The 14,592-nt window shown below is 50.4% G+C and overlaps 6 protein-coding genes across 6 annotated transcripts; 5 read left to right on the top strand and 1 right to left on the bottom strand.

Moving 5' to 3' along the window:
* Positions 1-1,781: 1,781 nt before the first annotated feature.
* On the bottom strand, positions 1,782-2,908 carry UHO2_00374 (uncharacterized protein; the record flags this gene model as incomplete). Its single annotated transcript, XM_041556994.1, has 3 exons — positions 1,782-2,345; positions 2,414-2,434; positions 2,510-2,908. The coding sequence occupies 3 exons, from the start codon at positions 2,906-2,908 to the stop codon at positions 1,782-1,784; spliced, it is 984 nt and encodes a 327-aa protein (XP_041412928.1).
* Positions 2,909-3,086: 178 nt separating this feature from the next.
* UHO2_00375 (uncharacterized protein) lies at positions 3,087-3,362 on the top strand (the record flags this gene model as incomplete). Its single annotated transcript, XM_041556995.1, has 1 exon — positions 3,087-3,362. One exon carries the CDS (start codon positions 3,087-3,089, stop codon positions 3,360-3,362), a length of 276 nt encoding a protein of 91 aa, XP_041412929.1.
* A 757-nt stretch (positions 3,363-4,119) lies between these two features.
* Positions 4,120-4,980, top strand: UHO2_00376 (uncharacterized protein; the record flags this gene model as incomplete). The annotated part of the gene is made up of 1 exon (XM_041556996.1): positions 4,120-4,980. The coding sequence occupies one exon, from the start codon at positions 4,120-4,122 to the stop codon at positions 4,978-4,980; it is 861 nt and encodes a 286-aa protein (XP_041412930.1).
* Positions 4,981-6,262: 1,282 nt separating this feature from the next.
* Positions 6,263-7,909, top strand: UHO2_00377 (uncharacterized protein; the record flags this gene model as incomplete). The annotated part of the gene is made up of 1 exon (XM_041556997.1): positions 6,263-7,909. The coding sequence occupies one exon, from the start codon at positions 6,263-6,265 to the stop codon at positions 7,907-7,909; it is 1,647 nt and encodes a 548-aa protein (XP_041412931.1).
* Positions 7,910-8,512: 603 nt separating this feature from the next.
* On the top strand, positions 8,513-11,152 carry UHO2_00378 (uncharacterized protein; the record flags this gene model as incomplete). The annotated part of the gene is made up of 1 exon (XM_041556998.1): positions 8,513-11,152. The coding sequence occupies one exon, from the start codon at positions 8,513-8,515 to the stop codon at positions 11,150-11,152; it is 2,640 nt and encodes an 879-aa protein (XP_041412932.1).
* Positions 11,153-11,588: 436 nt separating this feature from the next.
* Positions 11,589-13,817, top strand: UHO2_00379 (uncharacterized protein; the record flags this gene model as incomplete). Its single annotated transcript, XM_041556999.1, has 1 exon — positions 11,589-13,817. One exon carries the CDS (start codon positions 11,589-11,591, stop codon positions 13,815-13,817), a length of 2,229 nt encoding a protein of 742 aa, XP_041412933.1.
* Positions 13,818-14,592: the final 775 nt, after the last annotated feature.

Genomic DNA, 14,592 nt, shown 5'->3' on the forward strand with positions numbered 1-14,592 from the left:
CTAAATGGGGAACAGAAGATAATGGGCCAGTGAGAGAGTTTCTGGGTGTATGCATAAACCAAAACAGGGCAGAAAGGAGGATGTCCCTCGACTTATCAGCCTACATAAGAGCCATGGTGAACAAGTGGTTACAAGCGACCAGTCAGAAGTCCTGGGTACCAATGCAAGGAACAGTGAGTTTGACTGGAGAAGATAAATGTAACCCAGTAGAAGCCAAGTGATACCAGGAGTTAGTTGGACAACTACTATGGGTTTCAAATACCACATGCCCGGATATATCATTCACAGTAGGGATACTGGCAAGATACATGTCAAACCCAACCAATGGGGCATGGAGGGCAGCCATCCACCTGCTTAAGTACCTGAACCAAACCAGTGAGTATAAACTCATATTTGGAGACCGATCGAACAAGCATTCAGGACATGCAATTGTTACATACACGGATGCAAATTGGGCATCAGACCCAACAAACAGATGAAGGAGCACCTCAGGGGCCATAACATATGTACATGGGTGTCCCATCAGCTGGAAATCACACGTCCAAAAGTGTGTGGCATTATCAGCTGTGGAAGGCAAATTTGTTGCTGCCTCAGAGGCAGCAAGAGAAGCACTATTCTTCTCCTATCTCCTCAGGGATCTAGAGGCGGGAACGATCCAGCCAACCTTACATACCGACAGTCAAGGATGTATTCAAGTGAGTAAGGACCCAGCAAAACATTGGAAACTGAAGCACATAGATACCAGGTATCACTTTGTTAGGGACCACATACAGGATGGGGAAATAGCAATCAAATTTGTTGGAACAGTGAACAATGTGGTGGACATCTTAATGAAGCCACTAAAAGGGTTGGCAATGTCTCAGCTAGCACAGTCGTTGGGACTCGAGATGCTGTCGAAGGGGGGAGTTGAAGATGCATTGGCACCACAACAGGATAATGGGGTCTGCGGAGCATAAGTGAGACCTAAATGAATGTCTAATGGGAAAGGCTGCACACAGTCAGAAATTCATGTGGGATGCACATGTGTTGCCATGATGACACACATTGGATAACAACTCAGGGGTGACCAAGAGTGATGACTCATCATGGATAAATGTGGGATTGGAAGTGATCATCAGATATATATATACATATGTTCATGCACACAGTAGCATACAATTTAAGTATTCAAGAAGTTATACAACTGTGCAGTTGAGCTTGCAAGAAGCTCCGATCTGTCATGTTTCACTTGCCATTTTCAACTGGAAGCAACACCTAAAAGGGGGTATCAATTTTCGAGTGTTTTTAGAAACACGTGTTTCTCGATTTTGACGAGTTTTTATTTTGCACAAAAACCTTATGTAAGCTCACCCAAAGTTGAAAAAACACATGTTTCTGAAAACATGCCTCTGGATCCAATAAAATGGACTCACTTTTTTATCACTCTCCAAAATGATGTCCATTCACATGATAAATCTTCACATCATATGAACACACCTGTGACATATATGTTTGGTCTCAAGAACATTCAGCATTCATTACACAAAGAAGCAGTACCAGAAACAAAGTGCATTTCATGAAGACAAGCACAGTGAGATGGTACTGAGAAGATGCTTTTCCTGACCATTGCAGTCTAGAGCATCATGGTCTTGGCAATTGTTGATTGCCAAGACTGGATGTCAAGGCAATGGTCCTCCTCATTGCTGAGTGACCATCATATGCATCATTTCAATGAATACATTGCATTCCTCCAAGTGAACACATTCTTTGTGCTCCCTTTCCTGAGTGCAAAGACATTCTTCTCACTCCCTTTCCTCATGCTCATGCTGTAACTGCAATTCTTCCTGCTTGGTGTGCTCTGCTTCTTGCTTGGTGTGCTCCTGCGCAAGCTTGAGGTGAATTGATAGGCTTTCTATCGAAGATTGATAGAAAGCCTCTGCAAGGGAATCCCACTTCTGTTCAACATTGTTACACTTGTGCTTGTAGCCATTTGCTTGTGAAGATGAGGCCCAGTTTGAGAATGTCGACAGACTTGAGACCAGGGCATCCAATTGGATGGGATGCAGGGGTGGTGTTGAGATGTCAAAATCAGTGCAATCTCCAGCATTACTGGGAGCAGCATCCACCAGGTCATGGATTGGGGGTAGGTTCCAGGCATGCACTGTGTGGTCAAGGTCTGCATTGCTGGATTCCTCCATGAGATCACTGCCAGGGAGCACATGATCAGAATCCTCATTGCCAGTAGCATCCAGGCTAGGTGTTGTGAGGAGGATGGCTGGCCCTGCCAACACATGTTCATTCATCATCTTGTGCATCTTCTCAAACCAAGGATACTTGGCTGAGAGAGCAACCCAAGACATGTAAGACTGTAGAGAGAAAGTGTCAGCAAGTACATATTCACAAGTAATATAACCAATGGTCTTAAAGTACTTACAGGATTCATTGCATCCATGTCCTTCAGCAGTGTTCCAGCTCCAGTAAGTGAGAGAGCTTTCTTCTCCCAATGGTATGTTTCTTAAAGCCAGCATACCTTGAACTTGATGTGAGAGGGATCAACAGACCTGGCAGGGAAGACCAATCTGCTGAGGTCACAATAGACCATATCCTTGCAAAGCTTGTTGGTGGGCTTGTTGGCTTCATTGCAACAAGAAGGGAGAATTGCACACTGATATGACTCATTGATGTAGATTGTGTCTACAAGGTGCTTGATGTCCTGAGCCTGCCAGACAAAGTTCTTCTTTGCCCCATTGTCAGCAGGCCTGGTGGATTGGGTGGAAGGTGTACCAGACATCCAATTGATTGGGGAAGTGACAGGAGAAAGCACAAGAGGTGCACCTTGTTCTTGCTCTGTGTTGGATGGGGGAGTTGGAGAAGCAGGAAGAGAAACATCCCAGCTTCCAGCTTCAAAAACTTTGTCAATGAATGACATGGTGCACCAGTGTGATGAAGTAGTCAAGTTGAGGAGGTGAAGCAAGCAGATGCACATCCATCTGCAAACATGCACACTTTTCAAAGGTGTGTGCAGCACTCTATGTGCACAATGCTTTGTGCAATGCTTTGCACCATCTTTCTTGCTCCTCTCTCTTCCTTCTTCCTTCTTCACCAACATGATCACCTTCACCTTCCATTCCAACCATAACCCCCTTCCCTTCTTCACAGTCCTCTACACCATGGTGCACTTTAGCACAAAACAGGACCAGCTCAATAGCATCATTCAAACTCTGGAAGTATCATTGCCCACTGAACTTGATCAGTATGCAGAAGAGTTGCAAAACCTGGACTTTGATATGGATGATTATGATAGCAGCTCTGACACTGATGATGGCCCAACACCTCTTTCAGCAGGCCTCATTCACATGTATGCCCTCATTGCCCAGCAGTGATACTCAGTCTCACAGATTCACACACAGGGCCACTCTGAAAAGCTAATTGAGCTCCTGGACCAATATGCCATGACAAAGCCAGCCCTTTTCTGAGGCTTGGTACAAATGACACCTTTGGCTTTCGAGGAGCTGGCAAAATGTATAAATACTCTCATTCTACCATAGCATACGAGTGGATCGGTATCCACTCTGAACTTAACTTTACTTACTCTATACTTACTCAGTTACGTATCATCACAATAGCAGTGCTCTTGCAATGACTCTCAACATGTGTGTTGTATCACTGTTAGTCGACAACTGTAGGCAGTGTTCTTCACACTTGTGGTCCAGTTCTCCACTGTAGGCAGTGTTCTTCAACACTTGCGGTCCAGTCCCTTACTGTAGGCAGTGTTGCTCAACACCTGCAGTCCAGACAGTTATTGTAGGCAGTGGCTCACACCTGCAGTCCAGTAACTCCCATCCTCTGTAGGTGATAAGTATATTGTGGTCCAGATGATGCCCAAGAGCATTATCAACAGTACTGCAAACACTTGCACTGTAAGGAGAGGGTATCACCCACTCACCAACAAACAACGTTTGTGCCACACAACCTCTGAATGGAGTGTTCAAGGCAGTCAGTCGAGACTTACTAGGCGACGATGCTTGGTCACATTTAGGCGAATCATATCGAGTAGTCCTTACTCAATCAACCTCAGTTAGTCTCTGGCGCGCGATCGCTTACACCAGTGACCCTCCTGCTTCTTGAGCATTCAGGCCCATGACATGGACTGTCTGCAGACTTCTCGAACTCAACAAGGAGGTTATGCAATTTGCATCAGAAGCAGAGAGGCAAAGTGCTTCTGCATGGGTGCAAAGGACTACTGGAGTAGAGGAATGGGGAAAAGGCTGGCTTGTGGTTGATGGTACTCATGTACTGCTTGCATGGAAGCCAGGGATGATGAGCCAGGAGCACTTTAGCTACAAGGGCTTTTACAGCATGAATGTCACCCTGGTCATCCTACCTCATTCTCTTTGCATTGTGGAGTCAGTTGTTGGACAGCCTGGTAGTGTCCAAGACTCAAAGGTTTGGACTTCAGGCAGCAACATCCTCAAGAAACCTCGATTGTACTTGGACAATGGTGAGTTTATCTGGGTTGATGGAGGGTATGGTCACTCTGCCTTCATGGTTGGACCTTTCTCACATATAGCTGCTGAGAAAAGCCATGACCTGCATTTCTTCAACCACTCTCTCTCTCAAGTCCAGGTCTGGGTTGAACATGCCATTGCCTACCTCAAGAATCGATTTCAGTGCCTGAATGGGTACAGAGGGAACATGTATCATGTCAAGGATCATATGACAGCAGCAAGGACTATCCAAGCATGCATTGTTGCCCATACATTTGCAAGCCAATACAATGGTCCAGACATGGTTGCTGAACTCCTTTGCCCATCCTTCTCCAAGGAAGTAGTCCATGATGTTGTTCAGACTCTCAGCACTGACCCAAGCCAGAGTGGGAATATGCAGAGTCAATGGCAGACAAATCAAGCTCAGTATGAGGAGGAGAGCATGGCAAGTATGCAAAGCATGACACAGCCTGCCTTGACACAACTTTGCAGCTCATTGGCACATGATCTTTGAGAGCAAATGTTTCAGGCACTGTTCACTTCCACTGGCCAACAGCAGGAGGACACAACCACATGCTCCAGGTGCCATGAGAGGACAGCTGAGGACTACAATGCAATGTTGGCATGGGGCCAGTTGTCCAGGCAAAGTCACCAATTGTCAACACCTTCACATCCCTAGCACCTGTTCATTTTCATCCTTAGTGAAATGTTTCCACAAAAGACTTGATTGACTATGACTGTCTGTAACAGTGTGAAGCACATTCTAACATGATACTGATGAGCTTCAGTATTAATAACATACATGTTAAAATGAACCAAATGTCACATTTGCTGCAGATGTGTTTTTAGAAACATGTGTTTTTTGGATCCTTAAAAGGGGTGTTCAAAAATGGGAAAAAGTCGTCAAAATCGAGAAACACGTGTTTCTAAAAACACTCGAAAATTGATACCCCCTTTTGGCCTTTCGTGCAACACAATTCTGACGTCGGTGACTTGTTTTCTTGGGTCAAATTTCAACCTTTTTCAGATCCGTGACCCAATCGACGCGATCGGCTGCTTGATCGAGGCCATCGCCGATGTTTCTCGATGGCATAGCCTTCGTGGACGGGGCGCCCTCGCTTCCTCACCTTCGATTTCAAACTTGATCACATTCACTCTTACCCACCTCTTCAGGCTCGCCTAACAAAGGCTCGAGTCCCACCTTCATCCGTTCCCCTTTGTAACTTGTTGGCCATTCCTGAATGATAGCGCGCTCATTCAAAAGCTGTCTCGGCCTGTGTTGGCCATGGTATGCAATCGATCGATGTGTTGAGACATGAGGAGAAAGGAGATTGCCATATTGTCACATTCCTGTGCAAGCGAGAGACATTTTTGTAGAATACTAAAGACCTCGAGATTAATCGACAGTGTTGCGTCAGGGGCGGAAAGTGTTGGTCTCGAACCAGGACGTCGGAGTTGCAGCGTTGCTGTCAATTTTTGCACAATTTTCCCTCTCTCTCTGCTGCTGCTGCTGTATTGTACAGTACTGTACTACAGAGGCACGCTCTGTGCGTGTCTCTCTCTTGTCCTGCGTGAAAACTTTGAACTGCATATTGGCGACATCGACTCCGCGATTGGGAACTCCGTTTCTCAGGTCAGGTGCGAGAGGGCAGATTGCCTTTATGTCGAGCTACCTCGTCCCACCCACATGACGTGTCTCTTCCCTCTCAATTCCACCACCAACTCCTCTCCTCTCTCCTCTCTCCTCTCCTCTCCACCACCTTTGACCTCAACTGACTTGACAAACACCGTCAACGATGAAGTCGTCCTTCGTGTCTGTTCTCCTCTCCCTTGCCTGCGCTGGCCTGGCTGCTGCTCATGGCGACCTCCTCAACGATGGCTGCCGCCCCATCTCTAAGCGCTCTACTGGCCTTGTAAAGAGGCAGGCAGGCGCTACTGGCGGTGAAGGCCAAACCGTTGCCAACAGTGGTGGCGCTTCTGCTGCTCGATACAGCTGTGACCCCAACACTTGCCGACTTCCTAAATGCCACTGCGCCGACACCAAGCCTCCTGGTGGCCTCGACCCCAAGGACGTTCCTCAATTCATCGTCTTCACTGCCGATGATGCTGTTCAGGATTACACCATCAAGTCGATCGACCAATTCCTTGCTCAGCGCAAGAACCCCAACGGATGCCGTCCTCTCATGTCCTACTTTGTCTCGCTCAACTACACCAATTATGCTCAAGTCACCGAGCTTTACGTCAATGGCAATGATGTCGCCGACCACACCATGACTCACCAAGAACAGCCTGCCACCAACGCCGAGATTGACGGCAACCTCATCACTCTTAACGCTCTGGCTGGTATCCCTTACAAATCCATCATTGGCTACCGTGCACCTTTCCTCAACTACAGCCGTGCCAACCTCGAGCATTTGGCTGCCACTGGCTTCACCTACGACTCTTCCGCGACCTCCTCGATACCTGTCACTGATCCCAACACCGACGCTTTCTGGCCTTACACGCTCGATAATGGCATGGCCAACGACTGCAATGCGGTCGACAACATCTGTGGTGGTCAGCCCAAGCTTCCCGGCTTCTGGCAGATCCCAATGTATGCCATCTTTGACGAGCGTGGAGCTGCCGGTGCTCATCTCATGGACCCTTGGCTCGATGCTCCCAACCCCTCTGACGTGCTCTCTTGGATGAAGAACACTTTCACCGACCACTACAATGGGCAGCGTCAGCCTTTCGGTATCTACACTCACCCCATCCACCTCGCCACCGGCTATCCCGGTCTCAAGGACCCCGTCGATCAGATCAAAATGCTCAACGAGTTCCTGGACTGGGCCACCACTTCGGCCAACATGCAGAACGTCTGGATCGTCAGCAACAAGCAGCTTCTCGCTTGGATGCAGAACCCGGTTCCCGCTAGCCAGCTCAACACGCTCGATGCCTTCAAGTGTCAGACTCCCAACGTCAACCAACGCATCTGCAACGGTTTCGCTCAGAACAATAACTTGCTCGAGCACTGCATCTCCAACACTGCCGGCGATCCCCTCAACAACTCGCCCTTCTACACATGCTACGGCTGCCCCACCACCACTCCTTCGCCTCAGCAGCCCAACCCACCTCAGAGCAACAACGACAAGACACTGCGTACGCGCATTCCCAACAACTGTGACACGCCCTTCTGGGATCCCATTGCTGCCAAGTGTCTCTGCAGTGGTTCGCAGTGTGCCTTTGATGATGCTACTAGACCCATCGGTCCTAACGGCGCCAACTTGACTTCGAGCGGCAGTCAGAACACGGGCAGTTCGGCTGGATCGTCGCCCAGTGCCAGCTCCGACCCGTACAGGAACTTTGGTGGCGCCAAGGCTCAGATGCCTTCGTCGACCATGCTTGCTTGTGCCATGTCGGCGATGGTCGCGATTGTAGGCGGCGCCTTGACGGCCTTTGTCTAGATCTTCGCGCATCCCTCTCTTCATGATTTCATGTTCTCTCTTCTACAGATACGATGTGGCAATTCTTCAACTCAGCTTCGTCACCATGTGGACAAGTCGTGTTGAAGGTGAGCCGATGGACATTTGCTCTTCTACTATTCATTGATACACCTTGCATCACTTGCCCCTCTTGCCTTTCTCTCAAGTCTGTGTGCGCACCCTTCAGTGTCGTGATCAGAGGAATGACGCGAAAGCGTGACGGTGACGGTGACGATGACGGTGACAGTGTAAATGTGTTGCTTTTCGTACAGCGGAGTGCAGAAGCACTTTTGAACACTGCCCGAGTGCCGTGATAATTCATCGCGTGTGTGTTGGCCTCCGGTTTCACTCCACGATTTGAACGCGGCATTTTTGTGGACATACGAGGGTGGCGGCAGCATTTGGCTCAGCTCATTCTTGAATGCTTTCCAAAACCTTGTCGCTTGTCTTTGCGAAGTTGTTTTTGTCCTCAAACCTAGGAACGAGCCATCATCTGCGACACGTTGCCATTCAACACCCTATACAATCGCCACAGATGGCCATGACGCAGTAATTGGCCATGACCAACACAACTACCATACCACCATGACCTCGTACCGATATTCATCTTCAATGGACCTCATCACAGCGCCCGTCCATGCCCCACTAATGCCGCATAATTTCTCCCAAGGATGCTCAAGCGGGCATCAGGATGATCTAGCTTCTGGCCACAGCCAGCCCAGTCCTTCGCAACGCCTGCTCTCTCGAATGCTTCCAGTCCAGGCACCGCTATCCCAGCACGCAGCTTCACGGTCACCACAGCCGCACCACATATCTACATCATCGGGGGCAGCGTCGTTGGCTTTCTCTACCACACAGCATTCAGCCACAGCTGCATCGGCACAGTCGGCAGACGCCGCCCCACACAAGTCAAGCCTAAGACTGAGCCACCCACCTCCAGCCCCTTCATCCTCACATCTGCACCAGGTCACTCCTCAGTCCAAGCGAGCACGTATCGATCGCGACTCCAGGTCAGCCAGCTCGACAACTTCACCCTTTCCCTCGAGCAACAACAGCCTTCTCAAGTCCAATCAAAGCTCAGCACCCACCGGCCCTCTGTCCTCGCCTGCTATGCCAAACGTGCGGCCGCTTTCAGGAATAGTAAGACCGCTGCCCATGCCGCCTACATCTCCTTCACAGCGTCCACCTGCGTCAGACGCTCGCAATCGCCATTTGATACCCATGCCACAACACAGTGTGGAAGACCTTGCCAAGCTTTTGCCCCCACGCCAGCCTGCCGCCGTGTCACCTCAGCGACCGGATGTTCCGCGGCGCTCTGTGCTCCAGGCGATACCAGCGCAACCTCCGTTGCCAATACCGCCACCTCGCAGCCCTGTCGCCCAGCATCAGCGTCTATACCCTCTTCCGTCTGCGCCAGAAGCTCTACCGAACAGAACCTCGTGGTCATTGACAGGTTTTCGATCCTTCGACCTCGACCTCGATCGCATTGCCGAGGTTCAACGCCTGGATCAGTCACGCAGCGACGAACCGACCGAAGAGCAGACAGCATCCAAAGACGCGGCAGGTGCACCAGCAGCATTGGAAATGGCTTCCAACCATGGTCGGATAAGTGGCTCATCACTCGGCCTTCCAGATCGAGGCTTGCCGTCTGGTTCCATCTTCGAAGTGCTCGGTCCGCCTGGCAGTGGCAAGTCCCATTTCGTTATTCAATATGCCATCACCGAGCGTTTACGAGCGCTCGGTCGAGCTCGAAGCTCACTGATGATGTACGAAGACCAAGACGAAGCTTCGATGCATGATGAAGAGCATCAGGGAACGACCTTCACGGACTCGAGCTACTTTTCGGAGGATTTCTGGGATGCAGAGATAGCGCAGGCTGATCAGGTGCTCATGATCGACTGCGAAGGAGCACTTACACCAGAAAGGCTTGCCTATGCCGCTTGGAGCGCTACTATCTCTCTGTGGACCACCACACGTCAACATCACAGCCCAGCAAATAATGAAGCAACTCACGTCGTCACGTCGACGGAGATCAAGTCTTCTGCTCAGCAACGCGCGGACATGCCGGAAGTGGTGCGTCGTCTAGTCGCTGCCGTCCTCGCAGGCATTCATGTCAGTCACGTCACAAGCTTGGCCGATTTGATTGCTCTGCTACGCTCTTTGCGGCCGACAGATGACTTGCGAGACCGACAGGGGGAGAAATTGCTCCCATCAGCGATGCCGGCCAGGACGTCTTTGATCCTCATTGATACGCTGTCCTACCACATCCGCTCTTCTGGCGGCAGCACTCAGGACCGTAAGTTTGCTGCACAAAGCAGCGAGCGCATTCGTGATATGCTGCTCCGGCTTCAGAAGCCGTACGAGTACTGCCCGCAACCCGAGTTGACTCTGGAGGAGAACGAAGCAGCCAAACAGAGATGTATCGAGGCCGCATCGAAGTTGTGCACACCAACGATCGTGTTTACAAACCAGCTTGGCATCCGCAGAGGGCGCGACGAGTTGCAGGCATCAGGCCGAGCAAGTCCCTCAGGCAGACCTGCAATGGGCACAAGCTCCTATCGATCGTTCGGCAAGAACAGCGCTCGAGCAGAAGGCACGTCTATGCTCGCGCCCCTGTTGAACGGACAACGACTGCCTCAGTCGGCAAGAGTGCGAAACGAGCGACCACCTCCCAGTGTAGCACTTTGCGGGCCAGAAATGTGGGATGAAGAGAAAGGCCAAGCAGCATCAGCCAAAGCGTCAGCATCGCCGCGTCAGTCGCAGCAGCTCCGGGGCCGCAGTGCAGGGGCAACAAAGCCTATGGGGCACAACCGAGGCTGGCCGCTCAGCTTTCTTGGTCAAGATGTGTGGCGGATACTGCTGTTCCGGCACGGTACTTTCGGACATAGATATGCGCAGATGGCCTCGGTGCCACCGATAGTGCAAAGCGAGCTGGCAAGTCTTTGGACACAGGCGAGGCAACGTATGCGTGCTCGAGAAGCGGAGGCGGCGCGGTCTGAGGAACAGCGAGCTTCATCCGCCCTAGCTGGATCTGCTGCTGAACAACGGGCCCCGTCAGAGCCAGCAGCAAATTCGTCTGATGCCCAGCGAGGCAGCCTGCAGCTATCTGATGCTCCCACGATTTCTGCAAGGGAAACAATCGCGGAGAACATGGACAAACAGATGCTTGATTTGCTGGGTCGGCTAAGGTCGAGCTTGTTTTCCTGGCGTCCATTCAGCTCGTAGCCTGTTCATTCCTCTGGCGCGCTTCTGTGTCGCCATCGTCTACTTCAATCAGATACAAGTACACCATCTGCCTTACGAACCAGACTGAGAGTGATATCGTCCGTGAAGCTGTGGAGCCTTGGGGCCAAGATGATCGAGCTGTGACTTCGCTGTGGTGAGAGTGTGTCGCCCAAAATCTTCAAAGTCTACTACGATTGAGAACCAGTTGCATTATTATTACACTATGATTACAAAGCAAGCTTTTTGACAGGCCAAAATTCTCAGAGCTTTCTTGGAAATTTTTGCGAACAACAGGATTCAAGAGAATTCTCCACCTATCGAAGAATTCAATCGCAGCCTGCGGAGCGTCTTCGCCATTCTCACCTTTCCTTCGATACCCCTTACTTCCGTCTCAATACAATACTGACCGCAATCACCAGCGGCTGGGTCAGCAAATATGGCAAAGCAGACAAAAGCCAACAAGAAGTTCCTACGAACGCAGCTCGATAGCACCATCAAGCGTCGTCGCGAGCACCAAAAGAAGCGCAAGGTTATCGAACGATCAGCTGCGCAGAAGAAGCAGAAGCAGCTCCGCAACACCGGTAAGAAGAGTAAACATGCACAGGACGTCCAAGCTCCGAAAGATCTGGGCGAGTACGAGGAGGACGAAGACGTAGCAGAGAGGATGGAAGCAGATGTGGCAGCGGCAGGAGGCAAGTTCAAGGGCATGAGTGTTGACGACTTTCTTGGAGGTGGATTTAAAAGTGGTGCTGCGGATGAGGAGGATGACGATGACGATGACGACGAAGGTGAGGAGGCGGATGACCTCGAGGATGTGGAAGAGATGTCGGATGATGAAGAAGATGTTGGCATGCACGCTCAGGATTTGGAAAAGCTCAAAGAGAGGGATCCAGAATTCTACGCCTACTTGCAAGAGAACGACAAGGACTTGCTTGAGTTCGGCCAGGAATCTGACGACGAGGACGACGGAGATGAGGAGGAGGAAGAAGAGCAGAGCACAAAGAAAGCAAAATCATCTTCCTCAAAAGCTGCCGCCCAGATCGATTCTGGCCCTCAGCGCGTCACGCTCAAGATGCTTGCCGGCTGGCAAAAGTCGATGCTTGCCCACCGTTCTCTCAAAGCTCTGCGTCGACTTCTCATTGCATTCCGGTGCGCAGTCAAACCCGAAGAAGAAGATCAGCGACCCGAAGGCGCATCATTCATCATCGAGGAAGCACGCGTCTTCAACAAGCTCGTCCTCACCGCACTCAAATACACCCCCGTCGTCCTCCAACACCACGTCCCCATCTCCGAGGATAAGCACGGAAACGTCAAGATCCCTTCCAACAACAAGAAGTGGAACCTCATCAAGAAACCCATTCAGTCCTACTTCAGCAACCTCTTCCAGCTTACAGAGACCCTCACTGAGCCTCGGATGCTCGAGATCGTCATCCGCGAGAGCACACGCATGGTTCCGTACGCATTATGCATTCCAAAGACAACGAGGGGGTTCATCAAGGTGGCGTTGAATCTGTGGTCGAGTCAGGTGTCAGAAGATGGTGTGCGCATGTCGGCGTTCTTAACGTTGAGGAGGTTGGGTATGTCGGGTGGTACAGCGTCGTTGGAAAACGTTTTGAGAGGTGTCTACTCGTCATTCATTCAGTCGAGTAGGTCGGTGAGCATTCACACTCAGCCGATGCTCAACCTGATGAAGAACACTGCGGTCGAGCTGTACTTGCTGGACTCAGACGCGGCATACACTCAGGCATTCAGTTTCATCCGTCAGCTCGCAATCCACTTGCGAAACTGCGTCAAGACCAAGACAAAAGATGCATTCAAGGCGGTACTCAATTGGCAATTCGTTTCGGCCATCGAGTTCTGGTCGTTGCTGCTCGCACGTGCATGTGATAAGGAGTCAGAACGACAGGCAGGAGTAGAGTCGCCGTTGAAGCCACTCATATACCCGCTAGTCCAGGTGGGCACGGGTGTGGTGGGTATGGTTCCCAACTCCCGCTACTTCCCTTACCGATTGCATCTGCTCAAGTCAATGATGCGTATTGTCTCGCGTACTGGCACATACATCCCGCTGGCACCCCTGATCTTGTCGGTCTTTGAATCGCCCGAGTTCCAACGCAAACTCAAAGGCTCCACGTCAGCACCTATCGACTTTAGCACCACCTTGCGAGCACCAACACAACTTGTCCGCACACGACCTTACTCCAGCCAGCTTCTCTCGGAATACTCGTTCTTGTTGCTCGAGTTCCTCGCTTCGCAGTCGAGATCGATTGCTTTCCCCGAACTGGTGCTGCCATTGCAGATTCAGCTTAAGCGTCTTTCGAAGAGCACAACAAATGGCAAGTTCCAGGCTGAAGCAAAGCAGATCTTGGACAAGTCCCACCAGACTGCGCTTTGGGTCGGCAAGCAGAGAGATGCGATCGACTTCACACCAAAAAATCTCGACAAGGTGAAAGATTGGGAGATGGAGAGCAAGGAGAACCCGCTTGAGGCTATGTTGAGGTTGGCCAAGAAGGTGCGCGCGAAACAGGAGGCCGTGATCAAGGCTCAGGCTCAGGTGGTTATGGATGACTATGAGAGTGAAGACGACGATGAAGATGAGGACGAAGATGAGGAGGAGAAGGAGGAGGAGGATGACGAGATGGAGGTTGAAGAGGAAGACGACGAGTGATTTGCTCTTCGTTGCAACTTACACAATTATTCTTTCACCATGTCTCTTGCAATCATATCCAGTACTTGCACAGAACAAACAGTAAGTTGGTCATCGTCGCTTATGGTTTCTACTATCGTATGTGCAGAATCTGCGAAGGCTTCTTTGAGAACGAGGGTAGTTGAGAGAGGAGCGGAAAGAATTTCGCTGGCCTAACAACGGCGAAAATTCGATTGACTCCAGGAAAAGGGGTCGCTCGTGGTGGTTGCGCGTGAGAAAATGTGAAGAAGTATAGTCCCGATAACTGGTGATCGGGGAGAGTCCGAGTACGATGTCACTACTACTTTTAAGGCAGAAACATATATACTTGATTGACTAAGAAAAAAAGAGTGTGGCAGGAGCCTCAAGCTCCCTGCAAGATATATATACAAACTGGGTGGCATACACCAAGTGTGGGTACATCCTACTTAATGACAAGGTATGACAACAAGTGGGTGTAGGTTGTACCTGATCTTCGATATTTGATCAGATTGTCCTTCACCTGATCCATCTTGTAACTGCTTATGTCACCCTATATCATCTCACTGGATCGTTTCTTTCAGTAGCATGGTTGCGTAACGTTGCATTAAAGTGTCGACACCACTTCGATGGGGCTATGATCAAGCTCCCTTCTGACAGGTGTATGGTAACTGAGGACCTTGTATTGCTCAAGTGGGTTAGGACTACAAGCATGAGTATATATAGCTCCACAGTGTTCATGAGGAGGTTGGATCACCTAGAATGGACATAGCACCTG

Source organism: Ustilago hordei (genome assembly GCF_900519145.1).
Source record: "Ustilago hordei strain Uho2 genome assembly, contig: UHO2_contig_01, whole genome shotgun sequence".
NCBI classification, from domain to species: Eukaryota; Fungi; Basidiomycota; class Ustilaginomycetes; order Ustilaginales; family Ustilaginaceae; genus Ustilago; species Ustilago hordei.